The sequence below is a fragment of the Taudactylus pleione genome, unplaced genomic scaffold (genome assembly GCF_031769625.1).
Source record: "Taudactylus pleione unplaced genomic scaffold, aTauple2 ptg001576l, whole genome shotgun sequence".
NCBI lineage: Eukaryota > Metazoa > Chordata > Amphibia > Anura > Myobatrachidae > Taudactylus > Taudactylus pleione.
This window is the reverse complement of record NW_028285973.1, coordinates 277,858-304,574: the sequence shown is the minus strand read 5'-3', so window position 1 is coordinate 304,574 and position 26,717 is coordinate 277,858. Positions and strand designations below refer to the sequence as shown.

General features: G+C 54.8%; 1 protein-coding gene across 1 annotated transcript in view; it reads left to right on the top strand.

Moving 5' to 3' along the window:
- LOC148442272 (calcium-transporting ATPase type 2C member 2-like) overlaps positions 1-26,717 on the top strand; it is a 183,279-nt gene that overhangs the window by 117,120 nt on the left and 39,442 nt on the right. The window contains 11 exon segments of the mRNA XM_088464101.1: positions 2,626-2,775; positions 3,705-3,773; positions 9,026-9,101; positions 9,823-9,889; positions 11,679-11,803; positions 13,965-14,062; positions 14,573-14,674; positions 21,653-21,742; positions 24,293-24,394; positions 25,356-25,512; positions 26,637-26,716. Coding sequence (XP_088320227.1) covers positions 2,626-2,775; positions 3,705-3,773; positions 9,026-9,101; positions 9,823-9,889; positions 11,679-11,803; positions 13,965-14,062; positions 14,573-14,674; positions 21,653-21,742; positions 24,293-24,394; positions 25,356-25,512; positions 26,637-26,716 — 1,116 coding nt within the window.

Here is a 26,717-nt window from a genome sequence, read left to right as displayed (position 1 = left end):
TTATCTAAGAAGGAGGAAATACAGAACGGTGATAAGGTACCAGCCAATCAGCTCCTAACTTGTAATTTTTCAAACACAGCCTGTGACATGGCAGTTAGGAGCTGATTGGCTGGTACTTTATCTCCGTTCACTTTATCTCCTAACACAGCTTAGTAAATAGACCCCAAAGAATGGTGACACCGAAAGAACGGCCTCACAATGCAAGATCCACCAACTGTCACTCTGTACGAGAACGGCCCCACAATGCAAGATCCACCAACTGTCACTCCATACGAGAACGGCCCCACAATGCAAGATCCACCAACTGTCACTCCACACAAGAACGGCCCCACAATGCAAGATCCACCAACTGTCACTCCATACGAGAACGGCCCCACAATGCAAGATCCACCAACTGTCACTCCATACGAGAACGGCCCCACAATGCAAGATCCACCAACTGTCACTCCATACACCACTCTTCACAATGGGAGGCAAGCACCCCAGCCCTGTACGCTATAAACCCTCTAGCCCTGCGTTCTTACTCCCAGACTCCAGCCCTGCACTCTACCTAACCAACCAGCCCTGCGTTCTTACCCCCACACCCCAGCCCTGAACTCTGCCCAACCCCGCAGCCCTGCATTCTTACCCCACACTCCAGCCCTGTACTCTTACAACATCCTCAGCTTTGCACTTTACCCAACCCCTCCTCCCTGCGTTCTTGCCCCCACACACCAGCCCTGCACTCTACCCAACCATCCAGCCCTGGGTTCTTACCCCCACACCCCAGCCCTGCACTCTACCCACCATCAACCCGGTCCTGGTCTCTAACCTCCACCACCTCAGTCATGAACTCTAAACCCCTTTTCCCCATTCCTTTGTTCTGCCCCATCCATGCACTGTTCCACCTCACAGACCTGCCATCTACCACCTGCAACCCTGCCCTCTCCCCCATAGCTGACAGACATTCACTCCCCCACCCACCCCAGCCATGCCCTCTTATCCTGCAGCCACCAGGCCTGCCCTCTTGCCCCACCCACCCAAAAAAACCCTTACCCTGCAGATACCAGGCCTACCCTCTTCCCCCACCCACCCCAGCCAAACCCCCGTACTCTGCAGCCACCAGGCCTGCCACCCAACTCAACCATGCCCTCTCACCCTGCAGCCGCCAGGCTTGTCCTCCTCCCCCAGCCAATACCCTCTTACTACGCAGACAACAGTCTTGCCCCACAGCCGCCAGGCCTGCCCACTACTTCCACCCACCCCAACCATGCCCTCTTACCCTGCAGCCCCCAGGTCTCTTCTCTCCCCCCTCAGCCATGTCCATTACCCTGCAGCCCCCAGGTCTCCCCTCTCCCCCCGCAGCCACCAGGTCTCCTCTCTTCCCCTGCAGCCATGACCATTACCCTGCAGCCCCCAGGTCTCCTCTCTTCCCCCGCAGCCATGCCCATTACCCTGCAGCCCCCAGGTCTCCCCTCTCCCCCCGCAGCCAGGCCCTCTTACCCTGCCAGCCCCCAGGTCTCCCCCCGCAGCCATGCCCATTACCCTGCAGCCCCCAGGTCTCCGGCCGCAGCCATGCCCTCTTACCCTGCAGCCCCCAGGTCTCCCCCCGCAGCCATGCCCTCTTGCCCTGCAGCCCCCAGGTCTCCCCCCGCAGCCATGCCCTCTTACCCTGCAGCCCCCAGGTCTCCCCCCGCAGCCATGCCCATTACCCTGCAGCCCCCAGGTCTCCCCTCTCCCCCCGCAGCCCCCAGGTCTCCTCTCTTCCCCCGCAGCCATGCCCTCTTACCCTGCCAGCCACCAGGTCTCCCCCCGCAGCCATGCCCATTACCCTGCAGCTCCCAGGTCTCCCCTCTCCCCTCGCAGCCATGCCCTCTTACCCTGCAGTCCCCAGGTCTCCCCCCGCAGCCATGCCCATTACCCTGCGGCCCCCAGGTCTCCCCCCGCAGCCATGCCCATTACCCTGCAGCCCCCAGGTCTCCCCTCTCCCCCCGCAGCCCACAGGTCTCCTCTCTTCCCCCGCAGCCATGCCCTCTTACCCTGCCAGCCACCAGGTCTCCCCCCGCAGCCATGCCCATTACCCTGCAGCTCCCAGGTCTCCCCTCTCCCCTCGCAGCCATGCCCATTACCCTGCAGCCCCCAGGTCTCCCCTCTCCCCCCGCAGCCATGCCCTCTTACCCTGCCAGCCACCAGGTTTCCCCCCGCAGCCATGCCCATTACCCTGCAGCCCCCAGGTCTCCGGCCGCAGCCATGCCCTCTTACCCTGCAGCCCCCAGGTCTCCCCCCGCAGCCATGCCCTCTTACCCTGCAGCCCCCAGGTCTCCCCCCGCAGCCATGCCCATTACCCTGCAGCCCCCAGGTCTCCGGCTGCAGCCATGCCCTCTTACCCTGCAGCCCCCAGGTCTCCCCCCGCAGCCATGCCCATTACCCTGCGGCCCCCAGGTCTCCCCCCGTAGCCATGCCTGTTACCCTGCGGCCCCCACGTCTCCCCCCGCAGCCATGCCCATTACCCTGCAGCCCCCAGGTCTCCCCCCGTAGCCATGCCCTCTTACCCTGCAGCCCCCAGGTCTCGCCCCGCAGCCATGCCCATTACCCTGCCAGCTGTTCTCCTACACATCATATAACATAATTTGCTGTTTTTTTCAGACCACAGATCTGTTAGTGGATGAATCCAGTTTTACTGGGGAAACTGAACCATGCAGCAAAACTCACGGATCAGTGGATGAAGCCAGCGGCCTGACAACACTGAGCAACATTGTGTTCATGGGAACGTTAGTGCGATACGGGAAGGGAAAGGTAATTGCAGGCGCAGCGTTATTGGAGCATTACAGACAGTACAATAAGGCGCTTGTTCTGTGCCATGTGATGCAATAATCCACATTTTATTACAGGAAAACTACAATCAAATAATTTCCTGTATGTAACATAATAAATTGTGACTATTTGGATGTAGATAATTCATTATAAAATATATCCTGGTAGTTACGGAGCAGTTTGTGGAAAGCGCCAGTTACCATGTATTTCTGCTCCAATGCATATTGGGGCCCATTTAGTAATGATCACATAAACAATGCGATCTGGGCGTGATATTAGCGCACATGATCGCATTGCAGGATGCCATCATATCGGCCAAGCACCGACAGGGACTGGGGAAGGAGCCTGTCCCTGCGATGTGCCTGCGTAAACGGTCTCTACAATCCTGTGCCGAGACTCCTGTTCCGGGACTCGGACCCCTCCCGGTAATTTTTGCGATGTGTAGCCCATAGACTACAGCAGCACAACGCCATATTTGGGTGACATTAGCTGCGGGGCGCCGAGTCCTAGAATGCACTGACAGCATCACATCCCGAAAACCTATGGTTGTTGCGGCTGCTGTGGGAAATGTAGGGACATCTGAGACATCGGCTGCGATCCCACCATAATACTTCTGAGCGATACTAATTATCTGCGGTTATGAAAACGGGTGTGATCAGGGAATATGCTGCAAATAGTTCATGATAAAAGGGCCCGACTGTCAGTTTATGCAGCCTACAAGGCAGGCCTGCTCAGTCTGCCTCCTCCCTCTCGTTTGCTGGCAGAGCTGTACACATAAATACATCTGTAAGTATCAGCCACCATGATATACTGGTATATTGTATTTGTTTTTATGTACTGATAACTTGTGGTGATATAATCTGATATTTTTGATATTCTGCAAATCACAATCTATTTGTCCTGTAACCCAGGGGCTGGTCATCGGCGTGGGGGAAAAGTCGCAGTTTGGAGAAGTTTTCAAGATGATGCAGGCAGAAGAGGTTTGTCTCCCTGATCAGATAACCAGGGGGGGGGGTCTTACCTCACCCTCCCAATTTCCAGCTTCCCGTCAGTGAGGTGACGTCAGTACAGTGATCAGTAGTAATGGATGGTTACCGTATCACTGTAACGGGAGCTTTGCTGTATCTCCCCTTGTTTGATGTGCACCTGTACGCTGCGTTTGGCGCCCAGTTAGTAAATCTCCCCATATCGTGGCTGTATTCTAATACTGGATACTAGATCCTTATCCTCTTCTGACATTACACAGCCTTTCAGCATGTACTGGTTGGACCGGCTGTATAATCCTCCATAACTAATCTCCAATTCAAACAGGTAATTAAGGCGATCATTATATAACGATAATAATTGATGTCCCAACCTGAGATGTCAAATACCTGTATGTAGCATTTAAAGAGCACTATAACTCAGTAGTGTGTGTGTGTGTGTATATATATATATTATAATGAATTTGTATTCAGCGTCTGGACTATGGCCTAAGTGAGTACATACCGTACAATAACCCTGTAACAAAGGTGTAATAATACGTTCGGGAACGGCTGAAAACTCCACCATTTTGTATTTGGAAATTGAGTTAATGCTTAAACACAGCTATAAATAACTTCCTATGTCTTAGCGCATTATGATACCCGCATTACAGATGTGTCCTCATACGACATAGCCGCAGTAACGCCAAGCAGCCCCTCTCGTTGCGCAGTTTCTCGTTTCACTTGGCGGCTGCAAATGTATTTTTCGCTCACAACGTGCGTCTTATTCGCACAAATAAACTAACGACTCTGCTAGATGACACTGAGGTGCGACACTTGTCTCTGAATCTGTATATGAAGGGCTACGATGCGGCCGTTATTCCTCGCGCCCAAGTTCCCCAGCGCTTCAGCAGCGACTGTTCGTAATTCCTGTGCAGTTAAAGTTGCAGCTCAGCGTACACTTCAAATGGTGTTTTGCCGCGCCTGCGTCTTGTGGCGTATGGCGTACTGAGGCTTTGGTGTATGAGGTCACCTCTGTATGTTGTTGTTTTACTCCGAGATGAAACAGAGACGACTCCATATGTGCAGACTCTTCCCGTCTTCAGTACCTGTCTCCCTGTGTCTGTACCTGTCCCCCTGTGTCTGTACCTGTCCCCCTGTGTCTGTACCGGAATTGGTATGAAATACCGTCAGCCGCATGGCCGGCGGTTCGATTCTCGTCAGCGGCAGCCCGACAGTAGCAGAGTGCGACGCAGCGGAAGCCCGACAGCGCTGGAAATCCCGATCGTGGATAGGTAAGTATCCACTAACCTAACCTAACCCCCCTAACCCTAACCCTCCTTAGGGGTGCCTAACCCTAACTTCCCCCCCAAGTGCCTAACCCTAATCCCCCCCTCTAAGTGCCTAACCCTAACCACCCCCTTCCCCGCTGCCTAAACCTAAGTCCCCCGGGGGGTGCCTAACCCTAAGTCCCCCCCGGGGGTGCCTAACCCTAACCCTCCCTCCCCCTAGCCTAACCCTAACCCTCCCGGGGGGGTACCTAACCCTATGTCCCCCCGGGAGCCCTAAACCTAATCCTCCCCCCCCAGTGGCTGTCCGCTCGCGGCGCCCGGCATCAGTACGATCGTGATGCCGGGCGCCGGTCTCCCAGCGTCGGGGAAATGCGGGCGTCTATATCTAGACGCCCGGCATTTCACCCATGCCGGGATAAGACAGTCGGGAAGCCGGCTGCCGGTATTTAGGCAGTTGGCTTCCCGATTGCCTCCCCACTGTACCTGTCCCCCTGTGTCTGTACCTGTCCCCTGTGTCTGTTCCTGTCCCCCGTGTCTGTACCTGTCCCCCTGTGTCTGTACCTGTCCCCTGTGTCTGTACCTGTCCCCTGTACCTGTCCCCCGTGTCTGTACCTGTCCCCCTGTGTCTGTACCTGTCCCCCTGTGTCTGTACCTGTCCCCTGTGTCTGTTCCTGTCCCCTGTGTCTGTACCCTGTCCCCCTGTGTCTGTACCCTGTCCCCCTGTGTCTGTACCTGTCCCCTGTGTCTGTTCCTGTCCCCTGTGTCTGTACCTGTCCCCCGTGTCTGTACCTGTCCCCCTGTGTCTGTACCTGTCCCCTGTGTCTGTACCTGTCCCCTGTACCTGTCCCCCGTGTCTGTGCCTGTCCCCCCGTCTCTGTACCTCTCCCCCCGTGTCTGTACCTGTCTCCCCATGTCTGTACCTGTCTCCCCATGTCTGTACCTGTCTCCCTATGTCTGTACCTGTCTCCCTATGTCTGTACCTGTCCCCTGTGTCTGTACCTGTCTCCCTGTGTCTGTACCTGTCTCCCTGTGTCTGTACCTGTCTCCCTGTGTCTGTACCTGTCTCCCTGTGTCTGTACCTGTCTCCCTGTGTCTGTACCTGTCCCCCTGTGTCTGTACCTGTCTCCCTGTGTCTGTACCTGTCTCCCTGTGCCTGTCTCCCTGTGTCTGTGCCTGTCCCCCTGTGTCTGTGCCTGTCCCCCTGTGTCTGTGCCTGTCCCCCTGTGTCTGTGCCTGTCCCCCTGTGTCTGTGCCTGTCCCCCTGTGTCTGTGCCTGTCCCCCTGTGTCTGTGCCTGTCCCCCTGTGTCTGTGCCTGTCCCCCGTGTCTGTACCTGTCTCCCTATGTCTGTACCTGTCTCCCTATGTCTGTACCTGTCTCCCTGTGTCTGTACCTGTCTCCCTGTGTCTGTACCTGTCCCCCTGTGTCTGTACCTGTCCCCCTGTGTCTGTACCTGTCCCCCTGTGTCTGTGCCTGTCCCCCTGTGTCTGTGCCTGTCCCCCTGTGTCTGTGCCTGTCCCCCTGTGTCTGTGCCTGTCCCCCTGTGTCTGTACCTGTCCCCCTGTGTCTGTGCCTGTCCCCCTGTGTCTGTGCCTGTCCCCCGTGTCTGTACCTGTCCCCTGTACCTGTCTCCCTGTGTCTGTGCCTGTCCCCCTGTGTCTGTGCCTGTCCCCCTGTGTCTGTACCTGTCTCCCTGTGTCTGTACCTGTCCCCCTGTGTCTGTACCTGTCCCCCTGTGTCTGTTCCTGTCCCCTGTGTCTGTACCTGTCCCCTGTGTCTGTGCCTGTCCCCCTGTGTCTGTACCTGTCCCCTGTGTCTGTGCCTGTCCCCCTGTGTCTGTACCTGTCCCCTGTGTCTGTGCCTGTCCCCACGTGTCTGTACCTGTCCCCCTGTGTCTGTGCCTGTCCCCCTGTGTCTGTGCCTGTCCCCCTGTGTCTGTACCTGTCCCCCTGTGTCTGTACCTGTCCCCCTGTGTCTGTGCCTGTCCCCCTGTGTCTGTGCCTGTCCCCCTGTGTCTGTGCCTGTCCCCCTGTGTCTGTGCCTGTCCCCCGTGTCTGTACCTGTCCCCTGTACCTGTCTCCCTGTGTCTGTGCCTGTCCCCCTGTGTCTGTGCCTGTCCCCCTGTGTCTGTACCTGTCTCCCTGTGTCTGTGCCTGTCCCCCTGTGTCTGTACCTGTCTCCCTATGTCTGTACCTGTCTCCCTGTGTCTGTACCTGTCCCCCGTGTCTGTACCTGTCTCCCTGTGTCTGTACCTGTCCCCCTGTGTCTGTACCTGTCCCCCTGTGTCTGTACCTGTCCCCCTGTGTCTGTGCCTGTCCCCCTGTGTCTGTGCCTGTCCCCCTGTGTCTGTACCTGTCTCCCTATGTCTGTACCTGTCCCCCGTGTCTGTGCCTGTCCCCTGTGTCTGTACCTGTCCCCCTGTGTCTGTACCTGTCCCCCTGTGTCTGTTCCTGTCCCCTGTGTCTGTTCCTGTCCCCTGTGTCTGTACCTGTCCCCCTGTGTCTGTACCTGTCCCCCTGTGTCTGTACCTGTCCCCCTGTGTCTGTTCCTGTCCCCTGTGTCTGTACCTGTCCCCCTGTGTCTGTGCCTGTCCCCCTGTGTCTGTGCCTGTCCCCCTGTGTCTGTACCTGTCCCCCTGTGTCTGTGCCTGTCCCCCTGTGTCTGTGCCTGTCCCCCTGTGTCTGTGCCTGTCCCCCTGTGTCTGTACCTGTCCCCCTGTGTCTGTACCTGTCTCCCTGTGTCTGTGCCTGTCCCCTGTGTCTGTGCCTGTCCCCCTGTGTCTGTGCCTGTCCCCCTGTGTCTGTGCCTGTCCCCCTGTGTCTGTACCTGTCCCCCTGTGTCTGTACCTGTCCCCCTGTGTCTGTACCTGTCCCCCTGTGTCTGTGCCTGTCCCCCTGTGTCTGTGCCTGTCCCCCTGTGTCTGTGCCTGTCCCCTGTGTCTGTGCCTGTCCCCCTGTGTCTGTGCCTGTCCCCCTGTGTCTGTGCCTGTCCCCCTGTGTCTGTGCCTGTCCCCCTGTGTCTGTGCCTGTCCCCCTGTGTCTGTGCCTGTCCCCCTGTGTCTGTACCTGTCCCCCTGTGTCTGTACCTGTCCCCCTGTGTCTGTACCCTGTCCCCCTGTGTCTGTACCCTGTCCCCCTGTGTCTGTACCTGTCCCCCTGTGTCTGTACCTGTCCCCCTGTGTCTGTACCTGTCCCCCTGTGTCTGTGCCTGTCCCCCTGTGTCTGTGCCTGTCCCCCTGTGTCTGTGCCTGTCCCCCTGTGTCTGTGCCTGTCCCCCTGTGTCTGTGCCTGTCCCCCTGTGTCTGTGCCTGTCCCCCTGTGTCTGTACCTGTCCCCCTGTGTCTGTGCCTGTCCCCCTGTGTCTGTGCCTGTCCCCACGTGTCTGTACCTGTCCCCACGTGTCTGTACCTGTCCCCCTGTGTCTGTGCCTGTCCCCCTGTGTCTGTACCCTGTCCCCCTGTGTCTGTACCCTGTCCCCCTGTGTCTGTGCCTGTCCCCCTGTGTCTGTGCCTGTCCCCCTGTGTCTGTGCCTGTCCCCCTGTGTCTGTGCCTGTCCCCCTGTGTCTGTGCCTGTCCCCCTGTGTCTGTGCCTGTCCCCCTGTGTCTGTGCCTGTCCCCCTGTGTCTGTGCCTGTCCCCCTGTGTCTGTGCCTGTCCCCCTGTGTCTGTACCTGTCCCCCTGTTTCTGTGCCTGTCCCCCTGTGTCTGTGCCTGTCCCCCTGTGTCTGTACCTGTCCCCCTGTGTCTGTCCCCCCGGGTCGGTACCCTGTCCCCCCGGGTCGGTACCCTGTCCCCCTGTGTCTGTGCCTGTCCCCCCGGGTCGGTACCCTGTCCCCCCGGGTCGGTACCCTGTCCCCCCGGGTCGGTACCCTGTCCCCCGCGTCGGTACCTGTCCCCCGCGTCGGGGATTAGCCGGTGCCATCATCACAGTTTCCTCACAGCATCAGTAATGTCATTATTTATGTTTTATTTATTTTTCAGACTCCAAAAACCCCTCTACAGAAAAGCATGGACAGATTAGGGAAGCAGCTGTCTCTATTCTCATTCGGAATAATAGGTGAGCGAATGACCTGTATTAGATGCGGGGTGTTAGGAATGACCGCTAGCTGCGGCCTGCGGGGGGCGACTGTCTTCCTCGCTGTAAGGTGATGTCTACGGCTGCGCATTGTCTGTATTTACATCAAATGAAAATGTACGCCAGAGCAGCGGAAATAGCGCCTATTATTGTCAGCGGTGCATTCACTATCGGCAGCGTCTCACCAGTGAGGTCCACCAGCGTCATTACCATGGCGTACTTACATCAGCCCTGGCCGCCCGCAAGTAATGCCATGTTTTCCAGGCGTCTCTGCCCCACTCTGCATGCAGTTACATACAACTACGCTACCGCGTACTTACCGTGCGCAGCCTGTTATAGCGCCACTCACTACCTCCCCAGGCACGAGCGGGAGTAAGGGCCAGAGTCATGCATGGGCGCATAAGTGTATGTCCCCTTTCTGGGCACGCGACGTGCTACGCAGACTGCACGATACTCTCTGCGTGAGGCTGCGTGTGCGCTATAACCGTATTGCTCAGCATGTGTTACTGTACTGAGCTCAAGGATTAATATCACCAAAATAACGACCACAACCTGCAATATATCTACACCCTGCACTGCTTATCTCAGCTGTGCTGCAACCAGGGTATCCTGACAACATGCAGCGTTAGTGCTTGTAGTAGATGACAGAGTAACTCAGGTCTTGTCCCTGTAATGTCAGTAACAGGAGCGGTGTCTCTTGCAGGGCTTATTATGCTGATCGGCTGGCTCCAGGGAAAGCCTCTGCTGAGTATGTTCACGATCGGCGTCAGGTAAGTTCCTGTCTCCCAGGGTTTTCGGCTCTGAGTGATCACTTCCCCGAGGCCCCAAACCTCCCGCCCTGTCATTTACTGGATTCCTGTAATGGAGCCAAAACAACAAGCCGTCAGGTCAGGACGAGCTCCATGCATTTACGGAGCAAATAGTTCACCAGTGACCCCTGACCCCTGTGCTAACGCGGTGCCGCCAGTGCGCGAATCCAAACTGACTGAGGGGACGCGCCGGTCGTTGAACTGACCCCTCCAAGTAAAAATTTTTTATTTTTATTTTTTGGTTTATTTGACCTATTATTGTTGTGGATGAGGGGGCGGGGGAGGGTTCAGTTTTTTTTTCTTTGTTCTTTTTTATGTTTTTAGGTAACAGGGTAACTGCAGTCAGTAATACAATTATAGCGATGTATTTTACTTGTAAGTGATTATCTGTCGCATCGGATATGCGAGCAGTGACATCGGCTGCTGATTGGTACAATACAGGAGGCAGATTAATGGTCGGGGAGAACACAGATCTCTCTATAGTACGTTCATCGTCTCTGTATATCTATATATAAGTGTTAGGCGGAAGGTTTGTCCCTGCACCCGTAAGGTGTGTTCAGGCTGTACAACGCTTACAGCTCTATGTAGGTAGGGATGATTGGCAGTGTAGGATGAGCCGTTCTCTGCTGTATCTTCCCAGAGACCCCCACTAAGCAGCCACGTTGCATATCTGATCGTCTCTAAGTATCAGTGTTTGGGAAACATGAATTAGTCAGTTACTAATCAGCCATCAGAGATTGGGGCCCTGATTCAGAGCTGGAAACAAGCTCCTGGGCGGGTCTGCGCTCCTGGGTGGGTCGCTGGTCTTGCGCTCCTGGGCGGGTCCTGTGTTCCTGGGCGGGTCCTGTGTTCCTGGGCGGGTCCTGTGTTCCTGGGCAGGTCTGCGCTCCTGGGCAGGTCTGCGCTCCTGGGCGGGTCCTGCGCTCCTGGGTGGGTCTCTGGTGTGCGCTCCTGGGCAGCTCTGCGCTCCTGGGCGGGTCCTGCACTCCTGGGCGGGTCCTGCGCTCCTGGGCGGGTCCTGCGCTCCTGGGTGGGTCTGTGCTCCTGGGTGAGTCTCTGGTGTGCGCTCCTGGGTGGGTCTGCGCTCCTGGGTGGGTCTGTGGTGTGCGCTCCTGGGCGGGTCTGCGCTCCTGGGTGGGTCTGTGGTCTGCGCTCCTGGGTGGGTCTGCGCTCCTGGGTGGGTCTGTGGTGTGCGCTACTGGGCGGGTCCTGCGCTCCTGGGTGGGTCTGTGGTGTGTGCTCCTGGGTGGGTCCGAGCTCCTGGACGGGTCCTGCGCTCCTGGGTGGGTCTGTGGTCTGCGCTCCTGGGTGGGTCTGTGGTCTGCGCTCCTGGGTGGGTCTGTGGTGTGCGCTCCTGGGTGTGTCTGCGCTCCTGGGTGGGTCTGTGGTCTGCGCTCCTGGGTGGGTCTGCGCTCCTGGGTGGGTCCGTCACCTGGGTGGGTCTGTGCACCATTTTACTTAGTGTTGCTTTCTTCTTTCACTCACATACTGCACCCACCATTGGGTGAACCGGACATGAACTTCATTGAGGTTATTACTTAACATAAAGGGGTAAGAGGGCTGCTAGACGGCCAGGAGGAGCCCACTCTCTGAGAAGGGGGCAGGCACTCGTCCTGGTAAATCACAAGGCCCCCCCGAGAGGCTTGCGGAGAGCTCAGCTCTTCTACATGCTGCTCCATGAATGGTTGCTAGGAATGATGCCTCTGCAGGTAGAGTGAGTCTTCTGACGCTGCATCTTTGCCTCTTTCAGTTTAGCTGTGGCCGCTATTCCAGAAGGTCTTCCTATTGTTGTCACTGTGACATTGGCCCTGGGAGTAATGCGGATGGCCAAGAAACGAGTGATCGTCAAGAAACTGCCAATAGTGGAGACATTGGGTGAGATTATTATAAAGTATAATATTGCTCTGTAGTAGAGTGGTGATCTGGAGTATAGATGGTTGTAGAGTGGTGCTCTGTAGCAGAGTGGTGCTCTGGAGTATAGATGGTTGTAGGGTGGTGCTCTGGAGTATAAATGGGTGTAGGGTGGTGCTCTGGAGTATAAATGGGTGTAGGGTGGTGCTCTGTAGCAGAGTGGTGATCTGGAGTATAGATGGGTGTAGGGTGGTGCTCTGGAGTATAGATGGGTGTAGGGTGGTGCACTGGAGTATAGATGGGTGTAGGGTGGTGCACTGGAGTATAGATGGGTGTAGGGTGGTGCACTGGAGTATAGATGGGTGTAGGGTGGTGCACTGGAGTATAGATGGGTGTAGGGTGGTGCACTGGAGTATAGATGGGTGTAGGGTGGTGCACTGGAGTATAGATGGGTGTAGGGTGGTGCACTGGAGTATAGATGGGTGTAGGGTGGTGCACTGGAGTATAGATGGGTGTAGGGTGGTGCACTGGAGTATAGATGGTTGTAGGGTGGTGCACTGGCGTATAGATGGGTGTAGGGTGGTGCACTGGAGTATAGATGGGTGTAGGGTGGTGCACTGGAGTATAGATGGTTGTAGGGTGGTGCTCTGGAGTATAGATGGTTGTAGGGTGGTGCTCTGGAGTATAGATGTGTGTAGGGTGATGCTCTGGAGTATAGATGTGTGTAGGGTGATGCTCTGGAGTATAGATGGTTGTAGGGTGGTGCTCTGGAGTATAGATGTGTGTAGGGTGATGCTCTGGAGTATAGATGTGTGTAGGTTGATGCTCTGGAGTATAGATGGTTGTAGGGTGATGCTCTGGAGTATAGATGGGTGTAGGGTGGTGCACTGGAGTATAGATGGGTGTAGGGTGGTGCTCTGAAGTATAGATGGTTGTAGGGTGATGCCTGGAGTATAGATGGGTGTAGGGTGGTGCACTGGAGTATAGATGGTTGTAGGGTGGTGCTCTGGAGTATAGATGGTTGTAGGGTGATGCTCTGGAGTATAGATGTGTGTAGGGTGATGCTCTGGAGTATAGATGGTTGTAGGGTGGTGCTCTGGAGTATAGATGTGTGTAGGGTGATGCTCTGGAGTATAGATGTGTGTAGGGTGATGCTCTGGAGTATAGATGGTTGTAGGGTGATGCTCTGGAGTATAGATGGGTGTAGGGTGGTGCACTGGAGTATAGATGGGTGTAGGGTGGTGCTCTGAAGTATAGATGGTTGTAGGGTGATGCTCTGGAGTATAGATGGGTGTAGGGTGGTGCACTGGAGTATAGATGGGTGTAGGGTGGTGCACTGGAGTATAGATGGTTGTAGGGTGGTGCACTGGCGTATAGATGGGTGTAGGGTGGTGCACTGGAGTATAGATGGGTGTAGGGTGGTGCACTGGAGTATAGATGGTTGTAGGGTGGTGCTCTGGAGTATAGATGGGTGTAGGGTGGTGCACTGGAGTATAGATGGTTGTAGGGTGGTGCACTGGAGTATAGATGGTTGTAGGGTGATGCTCTGGAGTATAGATGGTTGTAGGGTGGTGCTCTGGAGTATAGATGGTTGTAGGGTGGTGCTCTGGAGTATAGATGTGTGTAGGGTGATGCTCTGGAGTATAGATGTGTGTAGGGTGGTGCTCTGGAGTATAGATGTGTGTAGGGTGATGCTCTGGAGTATAGATGTGTGTAGGGTGATGCTCTGGAGTATAGATGGTTGTAGGGTGGTGCTCTGGAGTATAGATGTGTGTATGGTGGTGCTCTGGAGTATAGATGTGTGTAGGGCGATGCTCTGGAGTATAGATGGTTGTAGGGTGGTGCTCTGGAGTATAGATGTGTGTAGGGTGATGCTCTGGAGTATAGATGGGTGTAGGGTGGTGCTCTGGAGTATAGATGGTTGTAGGGTGATGCTCTGGAGTATAGATGTGTGTAGGGTGGTGCACTGGAGTATAGATGGTTGTAGGGTGGTGCTCTGGAGTATAGATGGTTGTAGGTTGGTGCTCTGGAGTATAGATGGTTGTAGGGTGGTGCTCTGGAGTATAGATGGTTGTAGGGTGGTGCTCTGGAGTATAGATGGCCTCTAGTTTGGGAGTTTCCTTTTTGTAGATTCTGGATTTGCTGTCTGCATAAACTATGTACTCCATGTGTATGAACCATACAGGCTGCTGCAATGTCATCTGCTCAGACAAGACGGGCACACTGACAGCCAATGAGATGACTGCCACCAGGCTAGTCACGTCGGATGGGCTGCATGCAGAGGTGAGTAACGCCCTCCACATGTTACTACAACATGCCATGACTTGCTTTAGAACATACCAGTCTGGCCGGGCACACACTCCTTCATATACACATTTATTCATCCTCTTCATACTCCTCAGTGTGTATGACAATAATATATTATGTTTTAAATACAACATTTGACCTCTCCGTATAGCATTAAGGGGCAATAACTGCTTTGTAAGGAGGTGATTGTTGCAGCAATGTTGGAAACAAACTATAATTGTATCTGTCTGATAAGTTATATTGTATTCAAGGCAGGGCCACTGAAATCCCCAGCTCACAAGTAGATCGGTTAGAAATAAAAAAATAAAAAAATATATATATATATATATTTATATTTATATAGATAGATATGTGCTCATTTGAAGTTGCTAATAATTGGCAAATCACCTTAATCAACAAATTGAGATATGAATTAAAATAAAAATGTCTGTATTTCATCAGCATCCGACTTGTTGCTGACTTGTGTCGGTGTTGTTGAATCCTCAGGTTACCGGCATCGGTTATGATGAGAAAGGGACAGTTAATTTACTACCATCAAACGAAGAGGTTCAAGAGTTCTCCAACTTGTCAATAGGAAAGCTGGTGGAGGTGAGGCCAATTGTGCGACCACTAATACAGTCCCCACAATTATAGTCAGCAGAGGGGCTCCTCACACTGTCATTCTCTGGCCAATGGGAGCTGCCAAACCGAGGACACGTCTGCGGCACAGCCTGCTCCCTACACTAAAGCCTGGTCCTCTGGTTGTACAGCCTGCTCCCTACAGCACAGCCCACTTCTCTGGTGGTACAGCCTGCTCCCTACAGCACAGCCTGCTCCCTACAGCACAGCCCGGTTCTCTAGTTGTACAGCCTGCTCCCTACAGCACAGCCTGCTCCCTACAGCACAGCCTGCTCCCTAAAGCACAGCCCAGTTCTTTGGTTGTACAGCCTGCTCCCTACAGCACAGCCCGGTTCTCTGGTTGTACAACCTGTTCTCTACAGCACAGCCCGGTTCTCTGGTTGTACAGCCTGTTCCCTACAGCACAGCCTGCTCCCTACAGCACAGCCCGGTTCTCTGGTTGTACAGCCTGCTCGCTACAGCACAGCCCGGTTCTCTGGTTGTACAGCCTGCTCCCTACAGCACAGCCTGCTCCCTACAGCACAGCCCGGTTCGCTGGTTGTACAGCCTGTTCCCTACAGCACAGCCTGCTCCCTACAGCACAGCCTGGTTCTCTGGTTGTACAGCCTGTTCCCTACAGCACAGCCTGCTCCCTACAGCACAGCCCGGTTCTCTGGTGGTACATCCTGCTCCCTACAGCACAGCCCGGTTCTCTGGTTGTACAGCCTGCTCCCTACAGCACAGCCCGGTTCTCTGGTTGTACAGCCTGCTCCCTACAGCACAGCCTGGTTCTCTGGTTGTACAGCCTGCCCCCTACAGCACAGCCCGGTTCTCTGGTTGTACAGCCTGCTCCCTACAGCACAGCACGGTTCTCTGGTTGTACAGCCTGTTCCCTACAGCACAGCCCGGTTCTCTGGTTGTACAGCCTGTTCCCTACAGCACAGCCCGGTTCTCTGGTTGTACAGCCTGTTCCCTACAGCACAGCCCGGTTCTCTGGTTGTACAGCATGCTCCCTACAGCACAGCCTGGTTCTCTGTTTGCACTGCATGCTCCCTACAGCACAGCCCGGTTCTCTGGTTGTACAGCCTGGTTCTCTGTTTGTACAGCCTGCTCCCTACAGCACAGCCTGCTCCCTACAGCACAGCCCGGTTCTCTGGTTGTACAGCCTGCTCCCTACAGCACAGCCTGCTCCCTACAGCACAGCCCGGTTCTCTGGTTGTACAGCCTGCTCCCTACAGCACAGCCTGGTTCTCTGGTTGTACAGCCTGCTCCCTACAGCACAGCCTGCTGCCTACAGCACAGCCCGGTTCTCTGGTTGTACAGCCTGCTCCCTACAGCACAGCCTGGTTCTCTGTTTGTACAGCCTGCTCCCTACAGCACAGCCTGCTCCCTACAGCACAGCCCGGTTCTCTGGTTGTACAGCCTGCTCCCTACAGCACAGCCTGCTCCCTACAGCACAGCCCGGTTCTCTGGTTGTACAGCCTGCTCCCTACAGCACAGCCCGGTTCTCTGGTGGTACAGCCTGTTCCCTACAGCACAGCCTGGTTCTCTGGTTGCACAGCCTGTTCCCTACAGCACAGCCCGGTTCTCTGTTTGCACTGCATGCTCCCTACAGCACAGCCCGGTTCTCTGGTGGTACAGCCTGTTCCCTACAGCACAGCCCGGTTCTCTGTTTGCACTGCATGCTCCCTACAGCACAGCCCGGTTCTCTGGTGGTACAGCCTGCTCCCTACAGGACAGCCCGGTTCTCTGGTTGTACAGCCTGCTCCCTACAGCACAGCCCGGTTCTCTGGTTGTACAGCCTGCTCCCTACAGCACAGCCTGGTTCTCTGGTTGTACAGCCTGCCCCCTACAGCACAGCCCGGTTCTCTGGTTGTACAGCCTGCTCCCTACAGCACAGCACGGTTCTCTGGTTGTACAGCCTGTTCCCTACAGCACAGCACGGTTCTCTGGTTGTACAGCCTGTTCCCTACAGCACAGCCCGGTTCTCTGGTTGTACAGCCTGTTCCCTACAGCACAGCCCGGTTCTCTGGTTGTACAGCCTGCTCCCTACAGCACAGCCTGCTCCCTACAGCACAGCCCGGTTCTCTGGTTGTACAGCCTGCTCCCTACAGCACAGCCCGGTTCTCTGGTTGTACAGCATGCTCCCTACAGCACAGCCCGGTTCTCTGGTAGTACAGCCTGTTCCCTACAGCACAGCCTGGTTCTCTGTTTGTACAGCCTGCTCCGTACAGCACAGCCCGGTTCTCTAGTTGTACATCCTGTTCCCTACAGCACAGCCTGGTTCTCTGTTTGTACAGCCTGCTCCCTACAGCACAGCCCGGTTCTCTGGTTGTACAGCCTGCTCCCTACAGCACAGCCCGGTTCTCTGGTTGTACAGCCTGCTCCCAACAGCACAGCCTGGTTCTCTGTTTGTACAGCCTGCTCCCTACAGCACAGCCTGCTGCCTACAGCACAGCCCGGTTCTCTGGTTGTACAGCCTGCTCCCTACAGCACAGCCTGGTTCTCTGTTTGTACAGCCTGCTCCCTACAGCACAGCCCGGTTCTCTGGTTGTACAGCCTGTTCCCTACAGCACAGCCTGGTTCTCTGTTTGTACAGCCTGCTCCCTACAGCACAGCCTGCTCCCTACAGCACAGCCTGGTTCTCTGGTTGTACAGCCTGCTCCCTACAGCACAGCCCGGTTCTCTGGTAGTACAGCCTGTTCCCTACAGCACAGCCTGGTTCTCTGTTTGTACAGCCTGCTCCCTACAGCACAGCCCGGTTCTCTGGTTGTACAGCCTGTTCCCTACAGCACAGCCTGGTTCTCTGTTTGTACAGCCTGCTCCCTACAGCACAGCCCGGTTCTCTGGTTGTACAGCCTGCTCCCTACAGCACAGCCCGGTTCTCTGGTTGTACAGCCTGCTCCCTACAGCACAGCCCGGTTCTCTGGTTGTACAGCCTGCTCCCAACAGCACAGCCTGGTTCTCTGTTTGTACAGCCTGCTCCCTACAGCACAGCCTGGTTCTCTGGTTGTACAGCCTGCTCCCTACAGCACAGCCTGCTGCCTACAGCACAGCCCGGTTCTCTGGTTGTACAGCCTGCTCCCTACAGCACAGCCTGGTTCTCTGTTTGTACAGCCTGCTCCCTACAGCACAGCCTGCTCCCTACAGCACAGCCCGGTTCTCTGGTTGTACAGCCTGCTCCCAACAGCACAGCCTGGTTCTCTGTTTGTACAGCCTGCTCCCTACAGCACAGCCTGCTGCCTACAGCACAGCCCGGTTCTCTGGTTGTACAGCCTGCTCCCTACAGCACAGCCTGGTTCTCTGTTTGTACAGCCTGCTCCCTACAGCACAGCCCGGTTCTCTGGTTGTACAGCCTGTTCCCTACAGCACAGCCTGGTTCTCTGTTTGTACAGCCTGCTCCCTACAGCACAGCCTGCTCCCTACAGCACAGCCTGGTTCTCTGGTTGTACAGCCTGCTCCCTACAGCACAGCCCGGTTCTCTGGTAGTACAGCCTGTTCCCTACAGCACAGCCTGGTTCTCTGTTTGTACAGCCTGCTCCCTACAGCACAGCCCGGTTCTCTGGTTGTACAGCCTGTTCCCTACAGCACAGCCTGGTTCTCTGTTTGTACAGCCTGCTCCCTACAGCACAGCCCGGTTCTCTGGTTGTACAGCCTGCTCCCTACAGCACAGCCCGGTTCTCTGGTTGTACAGCCTGCTCCCTACAGCACAGCCCGGTTCTCTGGTTGTACAGCCTGCTCCCAACAGCACAGCCTGGTTCTCTGTTTGTACAGCCTGCTCCCTACAGCACAGCCTGGTTCTCTGGTTGTACAGCCTGCTCCCTACAGCACAGCCTGCTGCCTACAGCACAGCCCGGTTCTCTGGTTGTACAGCCTGCTCCCTACAGCACAGCCTGGTTCTCTGTTTGTACAGCCTGCTCCCTACAGCACAGCCTGCTCCCTACAGCACAGCCCGGTTCTCTGGTTGTACAGCCTGCTCCCTACAGCACAGCCTGCTCCCTACAGCACAGCCCGGTTCTCTGGTTGTACAGCCTGCTCCCTACAGCACAGCCCGGTTCTCTGGTGGTACAGCCTGTTCCCTACAGCACAGCCTGGTTCTCTGGTTGCACAGCCTGTTCCCTACAGCACAGCCCGGTTCTCTGTTTGCACTGCATGCTCCCTACAGCACAGCCCGGTTCTCTGGTGGTACAGCCTGTTCCCTACAGCACAGCCCGGTTCTCTGTTTGCACTGCATGCTCCCTACAGCACAGCCCGGTTCTCTGGTGGTACAGCCTGTTCCCTACAGCACAGCCTGGTTCTCTGTTTGTACAGCCTGCTCCCTACAGCACAGCCTGCTCCCTACAGCACAGCCCAGTTCTCTGGTTGTACAGCCTGCCCCCTACAGCACAGCCCGGTTCTCTGGTTGTACAGCCTGCTCCCTACAGCACAGCCTGCTCCCTACAGCACAGCCCGTTTCTCTGGTTGTACAGTCTGCTCCCTACAGCACAGCCCGGTTCTCTGGTTGCACAGCCTGCTCCCTACAGCACAGCCCGGTTCTCTGGTTGTACAGCCTGCTCCCTACAGCACAGCCTGGTTCTCTGGTTGTACAGCCTGCCCCCTACAGCACAGCCCGGTTCTCTGGTTGTACAGCCTGCTCCCTACAGCACAGCACGGTTCTCTGGTTGTACAGCCTGTTCCCTACAGCACAGCACGGTTCTCTGGTTGTACAGCCTGTTCCCTACAGCACAGCCCGGTTCTCTGGTTGTACAGCCTGTTCCCTACAGCACAGCCCGGTTCTCTGGTTGTACAGCCTGCTCCCTACAGCACAGCCTGCTCCCTACAGCACAGCCCGGTTCTCTGGTTGTACAGCCTGCTCCCTACAGCACAGCCCGGTTCTCTGGTTGTACAGCATGCTCCCTACAGCACAGCCCGGTTCTCTGGTAGTACAGCCTGTTCCCTACAGCACAGCCTGGTTCTCTGTTTGTACAGCCTGCTCCGTACAGCACAGCCCGGTTCTCTAGTTGTACATCCTGTTCCCTACAGCACAGCCTGGTTCTCTGTTTGTACAGCCTGCTCCCTACAGCACAGCCCGGTTCTCTGGTTGTACAGCCTGCTCCCTACAGCACAGCCCGGTTCTCTGGTTGTACAGCCTGCTCCCAACAGCACAGCCTGGTTCTCTGTTTGTACAGCCTGCTCCCTACAGCACAGCCTGCTGCCTACAGCACAGCCCGGTTCTCTGGTTGTACAGCCTGCTCCCTACAGCACAGCCTGGTTCTCTGTTTGTACAGCCTGCTCCCTACAGCACAGCCCGGTTCTCTGGTTGTACAGCCTGTTCCCTACAGCACAGCCTGGTTCTCTGTTTGTACAGCCTGCTCCCTACAGCACAGCCTGCTCCCTACAGCACAGCCTGGTTCTCTGGTTGTACAGCCTGCTCCCTACAGCACAGCCCGGTTCTCTGGTAGTACAGCCTGTTCCCTACAGCACAGCCTGGTTCTCTGTTTGTACAGCCTGCTCCCTACAGCACAGCCCGGTTCTCTGGTTGTACAGCCTGTTCCCTACAGCACAGCCTGGTTCTCTGTTTGTACAGCCTGCTCCCTACAGCACAGCCCGGTTCTCTGGTTGTACAGCCTGCTCCCTACAGCACAGCCCGGTTCTCTGGTTGTACAGCCTGCTCCCTACAGCACAGCCCGGTTCTCTGGTTGTACAGCCTGCTCCCAACAGCACAGCCTGGTTCTCTGTTTGTACAGCCTGCTCCCTACAGCACAGCCTGGTTCTCTGGTTGTACAGCCTGCTCCCTACAGCACAGCCTGCTGCCTACAGCACAGCCCGGTTCTCTGGTTGTACAGCCTGCTCCCTACAGCACAGCCTGGTTCTCTGTTTGTACAGCCTGCTCCCTACAGCACAGCCTGCTCCCTACAGCACAGCCCGGTTCTCTGGTTGTACAGCCTGCTCCCTACAGCACAGCCTGCTCATTACAGCACAGCCCGGTTCTCTGGTTGTACAGCCTGCTCCCTACAGCACAGCCCGGTTCTCTGGTGGTACAGCCTGTTCCCTACAGCACAGCCTGGTTCTCTGGTTGCACAGCCTGTTCCCTACAGCACAGCCCGGTTCTCTGGTGGTACAGCCTGTTCCCTACAGCACAGCCCGGTTCTCTGTTTGCACTGCATGCTCCCTACAGCACAGCCCGGTTCTCTGGTGGTACAGCCTGTTCCCTACAGCACAGCCTGGTTCTCTGTTTGTACAGCCTGCTCCCTACAGCACAGCCTGCTCCCTACAGCACAGCCCAGTTCTCTGGTTGTACAGCCTGCCCCCTACAGCACAGCCCGGTTCTCTGGTTGTACAGCCTGCTCCCTACAGCACAGCCTGCTCCCTACAGCACAGCCCGTTTCTCTGGTTGTACAGTCTGCTCCCTACAGCACAGCCCGGTTCTCTGGTTGCACAGCCTGCTCCCTACAGCACAGCCCGGTTCTCTGGTTGCACAGCCTGCTCCCTACAGCACAGCCCGGTTCTCTGGTTGCACAGCCTGCTCCCTACAGCACAGCCCGGTTCTCTGGTTGCACAGCTAATCCTCTTATTATTACATTTTACATCTGACATTTTCTGTCTGACTTCATAGCCTGGAAAGAAAAGAATGACACAATAGATTAGTAATGTGATATATTAGATAACAGATTGTACAGGTACCACATGCCTACAGTATATATAATATTACTTATTTCGTAGAACCATAGAATTGGTCATAATTATAAAATATGATTTATTCTAAACGTTGTTTCCAATGAAATAAGAATGATTAGTTCATTATTAGGACATGTAGTGTACTATAAGGAATAGCACAGCCTTACTATAAGTGTACAGGGGTGCAGAGAAGGGAGGACCACGGGGCAGAGGACCACGGGGGCAGAGTAACGCAGTCAGGACCCCTCTCGCACTGATGTGGCAGAATGTCTGTAGTTTATACATCTGACTCGTTCTTCTGTTTTCTGCCAGGCGGGTTGTGTTGCCAATAATGCAGTCATCCAGGAAAACACACTCATGGGGCAACCAACAGAGGGCGCTTTACTAGTCCTTGCAACGAAGGTAAGATTTCTCCAACAATAAGGGACCACCCTGTATGTATTTATATAGCGCACACATTCACATCAGTCCCTGCACCCGTGGAGCTTACAATCTATATCCCTACCACATGGACACACACACACTAGGGGTCACTGTTTTTATCAGAAGCCAACTAACCTGCCAGTATGTGTGTGGAGTGAGAGGAGACCCCACACAAAAACGAGAGGACATACAAACTCCACACATATAGTCCATGATTGGGAATTGTACTCATGACCTCAGTGCGGTGAAGCAGTAATGCTAACCACTACGCCTACCGTGCTGCACTGCAGTCACCACCTCTGTCAGCCACTCGTTGACGTGTCGGTTGCTATGGCCGCCTCGCTGGCGGGAGAATGCTGATGACTGTTTTCCGCTGGTTGTAGTTGCTCTTACTATGATTGTTGTGAAGCCCCTTTATGTCATTGTGCCTTTGTGCTGACACTCTCTTCTGGTATAACAACCGGGAGAGGAACCGGCTTCCATTCTGGGCCACTGGGCTTACACTTACAGCTGCGATGACAGCTGAAATTGAGCACGCTGTCTTACCTGGCGTGGCTTCTTGTTACATCCCTGCAGAATGTGGTGTTTTGGGGGTATGGCGGCATCTGGCTCTGTGAGTCTGTATGACACGGGCACTGTACAATGCCACTTTTTCCAGCGATGAATGGGCAGCGACGCATTTGCTGTTCCCAGAAAGCACCGTTCTTCCACTGTGACGCAGACCTAGGTGGCAGAGGTTCCTGTGCCCGGTACATAGTCTAGGTGGCAGGGGTTCCTGTGCCCGGTACATAGTCTAGGTGGCAGGGGTTCCTGTGCCTGGTACGTAGTCTAGGTGGCAGGGGTTCCTGTGCCCGGTACATAGTCTAGGTGGCAGGGGTTCCTGTCCCCGGTACATAGTCTAGGTGGCAGGGGTTTCTGTGCCCGGTACATAGTCTAGGTGGCAGGGGTTCCTGTCCCCGGTACATAGTCTAGGTGGCAGGGGTTCCTGTGCCCGGTACATAGTCTAGGTGGCAGGGGTTCCTGTGCCCGGTACGTAGTCTAGGTGGCAGGGGTTCCTGTGCCCGGTACGTAGTCTAGGTGGCAGGGGTTCCTGTGCCCGGTACATTGGTCTAGGTGGCAGGGGTTCCTGTGCCCGGTACATAGTCTAGGTGGCAGGGGTTCCTGTGCCCGGTACATAGTCTAGGTGGCAGGTGTTCCTGTGCCCGGTACATAGTCTAGGTGGCAGGTGTTCCTGTGCCCGGTATGTAGTCTAGGTGGCAGGTGTTCCTGTGCCCGGTACGTAGTCTAGGTGGCAGCGGTTCCTGTGCCCGGTACGTAGTCTAGGTGGCAGGGGTTCCTGTGCCTGGTACATAGGTCTAGGTGGCAGGGGTTCCTGTGCCCGGTACGTAGTCTAGGTGGCAGGGGTTCCTGTGCCCGGTACGTAGTCTAGGTGGCAGGGGTTCCTGTGCCCGGTACATAGTCTAGGTGGCAGGTGTTCCTGTGCCCGGTACGTAGTCTAGGTGGCAGGTGTTCCTGTGCCCGGTACATAGTCTAGGTGGCAGGGGTTCCTGTGCCGGTACATAGTCTAGGTGCAGGTGTTCCTGTGCCCGGTACGTAGTCTAGGTGGCAGGTGTTCCTGTGCCCGGTACGTAGTCTAGGTGGCAGGGGTTCCTGTGCCCGGTACATAGTCTAGGTGCAGGGGTTCCTGTGCCCGGTACATAGTCTAGGTGCAGGTGTTCCTGTGCCCGGTACGTAGTCTAGGTGGCAGGGGTTTCTGTGCCTGGTACACAGTGCGCTGTTCTGTGCCGACACAATCCGTCGCCTTGGCCGTGACACTTCACGTGTGTGAGTAAATGAGTCATGTTAACGTTGTCTGAGGTCGCCGTGCATTGTCCTGTGTGACTAGTGTGTCAGATATGTGTACAGACGGGATCCTTCCTGCAGACGTTGGAGGCAGCCGGTTCTGAGCAGCAGAGGACAATAGATGTACCTGAATTGCTAGTTGGGTATATGTCACACATAGCAGAGAGCTGACAACGTCCTGTAATGTCGGTGTGACAACGAGAGGCCGGAGGGGAATGTATCTACGTTAGATTAATAACGTAACTGCTAAGGTGAGGTCTTCATTACCCCCCATACCGGCCCAGTTACAGCCTCAGAGCAGCTTCTCAACTTCTCCATAAGCACGGAATTCCTCTCCAGCTCCCCCTACTGCCTAGAAGTAGTTACTGCATCCTTTTCAGTATTTCCACTTTAGATAATAATTTTTATATGTTGCATATCAGTATTAATTAGCAGGATAAGCCCAAAGAAGTGTACCCGTTTCCTAAAGCAAAAGCTTCACATTCATGTTTACTTCCAATAAGTGTGACTATTAATTGATCTATAATTGTACAGACAACATATGAGCCGACAGGCCGCCCCCCGGGTCTGATGGGGTGTAATCTAATATTACCGATGTACAGATATAATCCTACGTGTTTGCGGTTTATCTAAATCTAACCATGTTCTACCTTATACTCTTCTAATATACGTAACATTGCATTGCAGATGGGTCTGGGGAACGCGAGTGCAAATTACATCCGCAAGAAAGAAATTCCATTTAGTTCGGAGCAGAGATGGATGGCCGTGAAATGCGCGGACAAATCGGAGGTATAACAGGATCTCGCTGTTACTGGAAACGGTCTCCCCAGAAATTACAGCAAAGTGACAACTCTTCCTGAAAAGCTGGGAATTATGCAACAAAAAAACCATTTTATCATTTATTGAGGCGCTTGCTACATACATACCGGGGGGCGTCCAACACTGGGAGATCCCTGTCTCTAATCTACACTGAAAAGAGTGAAAAATAATGATTTCCTAACAAAACAGCTGCCGTAATTACATTTCACCACTTAGGGGCCTATGGGCCTGATTCAGACTCGCTCGTGAGCGAGTCGATGGTGTGCTCTGCATACGTTCAGTGGCCGCACTGCGTGTGCGCAAGCCCCGGAGCTCCGTGGCTCACTACAAAAGGGGCGGCTGTCTATGTTGATCGGCAGCACGCCCGTTTCGTAGGCGTGGCGGGGGGGGTGGTTTCACAAATGGAGGCGTTCCCAAGCGAACGCCTGCAGTTTGTGGGCGGCCCCACTGACATCACCAGTGATGTCGGTGGGAGAGCTTGCGGCTCTATTAGAGCCGGAAGCTCTCTGGGGCTTGCGGCCACGAGACCCTACCACAACCATCGCGACCATCATCCTGGCCGCACGCAATAGCTGTGAGTAAGTCACCCACTGCTAAGCGAGCGGCCAGGAGGCCGGCCGCTCAAAAAAAAAAAACGCCCTGATTCAGAGCGTCCGTCTCTGAAACGGGCCCTATGTACAAAGAGTTAAGATTTTATTTCAATGTACTGTACAATGCAGCTAAACCATCGGGGCCAAACTCCGAAAAGCTTGGCATTAGGCTGTTCTTACATAGCGGTGTTACATAACAACATTATGGAAAATAAAATAGGCCCCTCAGTGACGCCCACCAGGAAGCACAGTGTATTTGTCTAATTATTTTATTTTTTGTTACTTGTGTTTCCTAAATGTAATTTAATCTCCTTTTATGAACGTTGTTTTCTCGGAGAAAGAACCAGGAGGAAGTGTATTTCATGAAGGGAGCGTTTGAGGAGGTCATTCAGTATTGCACCACGTACAACAGCGGCGGAATCTCCATGGCGCTCACACACCAGCAGCGATCTCTCTATCTCCAGGAGGAGAAGAACATGGGGAGCCAGGGACTGCGAGGTAGGAGTCTGCGCTCCCAGCACTATTATCCTATAGCACGAGCAGGGATACACCTCCCGTATCGTGTCCTTCATGTCCCATCCACAGGCCGCTTCTCCGCAGTGTAAACCTGAAGAGTGAGTATAGGGACGGATGGAGTTCCGTGTACCCCAATTGTCTTCCTTTCATTTTGCTTGGAAAATAGACTCTTTGGAAAGACTCCTATATTGTCTGATAGAGAACGCCGGCACTTTGGCGCGGGTGCAGCATTTGGCCACGTTTGTGCCTCAGATCGCAGACGTAACTTCATAAAAAAAAAAACAATTATAACCAAGTACTATCTTAGGAAGTGTACCGGCCGGCAGCAGCATCGTATCCGTCTGGTGTACGCCAGCTACATATTATATACGCCAATGTGATACTGGCACCAGTGTTTTCTACCAATGATGTTATTTGGGGCAAACGCATTCACTGTTACACATCAATAAAATTGCTAAAACCTCCAACGCAGTACAACCATTCCCTGTGTGTATGGTACAGAATAATACATTGCTTAACCACATTCACAAAAGCATTTATATGCCTGAGCGAGGAAGAGATCGCCAATCGCTGTCAGCGGCACATTCGCAAACAGCCAATCACAACTGGGGACTGTCCTCATCCGCTTTTACCTGACCACACGCTAATGATAGGCCTTTCCCAGGTCTGTATGCGCCATTGGCCCAGTCTGCGTCTGTTTGCAATTGCGCCAACACAACATGACTGTACAGCGTTAGGACGCCATCATCCTGCGTATCCCGGCGCAGGATTACACAAATCTTACACCAGTTCAGCGTTGGTGGAGAAGCGGCTGAGATGTTCATGGCTGAAATGCCCGTTGTTGCTCTGATGCATACGCAATTGCTAACCATCGCGGTATCCGGCCGCAAAGCGAACCTACATGCGTCCCTGAATCAGCCCCTCGGTGTCTTATTATACATTGAAATGAAATCTGTGTCATCAGCAGAGAGTCGGCATTCTCCCTGGTGAGAGTATTAGCCAGTGACATGCAGCGAGGGTTAGGCGGGCGGCCTGTGTCTGGCTATGGCGCTGCAGCGCAGTACATGAGATGATCTATAACCCTGTCTCTTGCTCCGTCCCTCCAGTCTTAGCCCTGGCGTCTGGCTCTGAGCTTGGTAAACTGGCGTTCCTCGGACTGATTGGTATCATCGATCCGCCACGGAGCG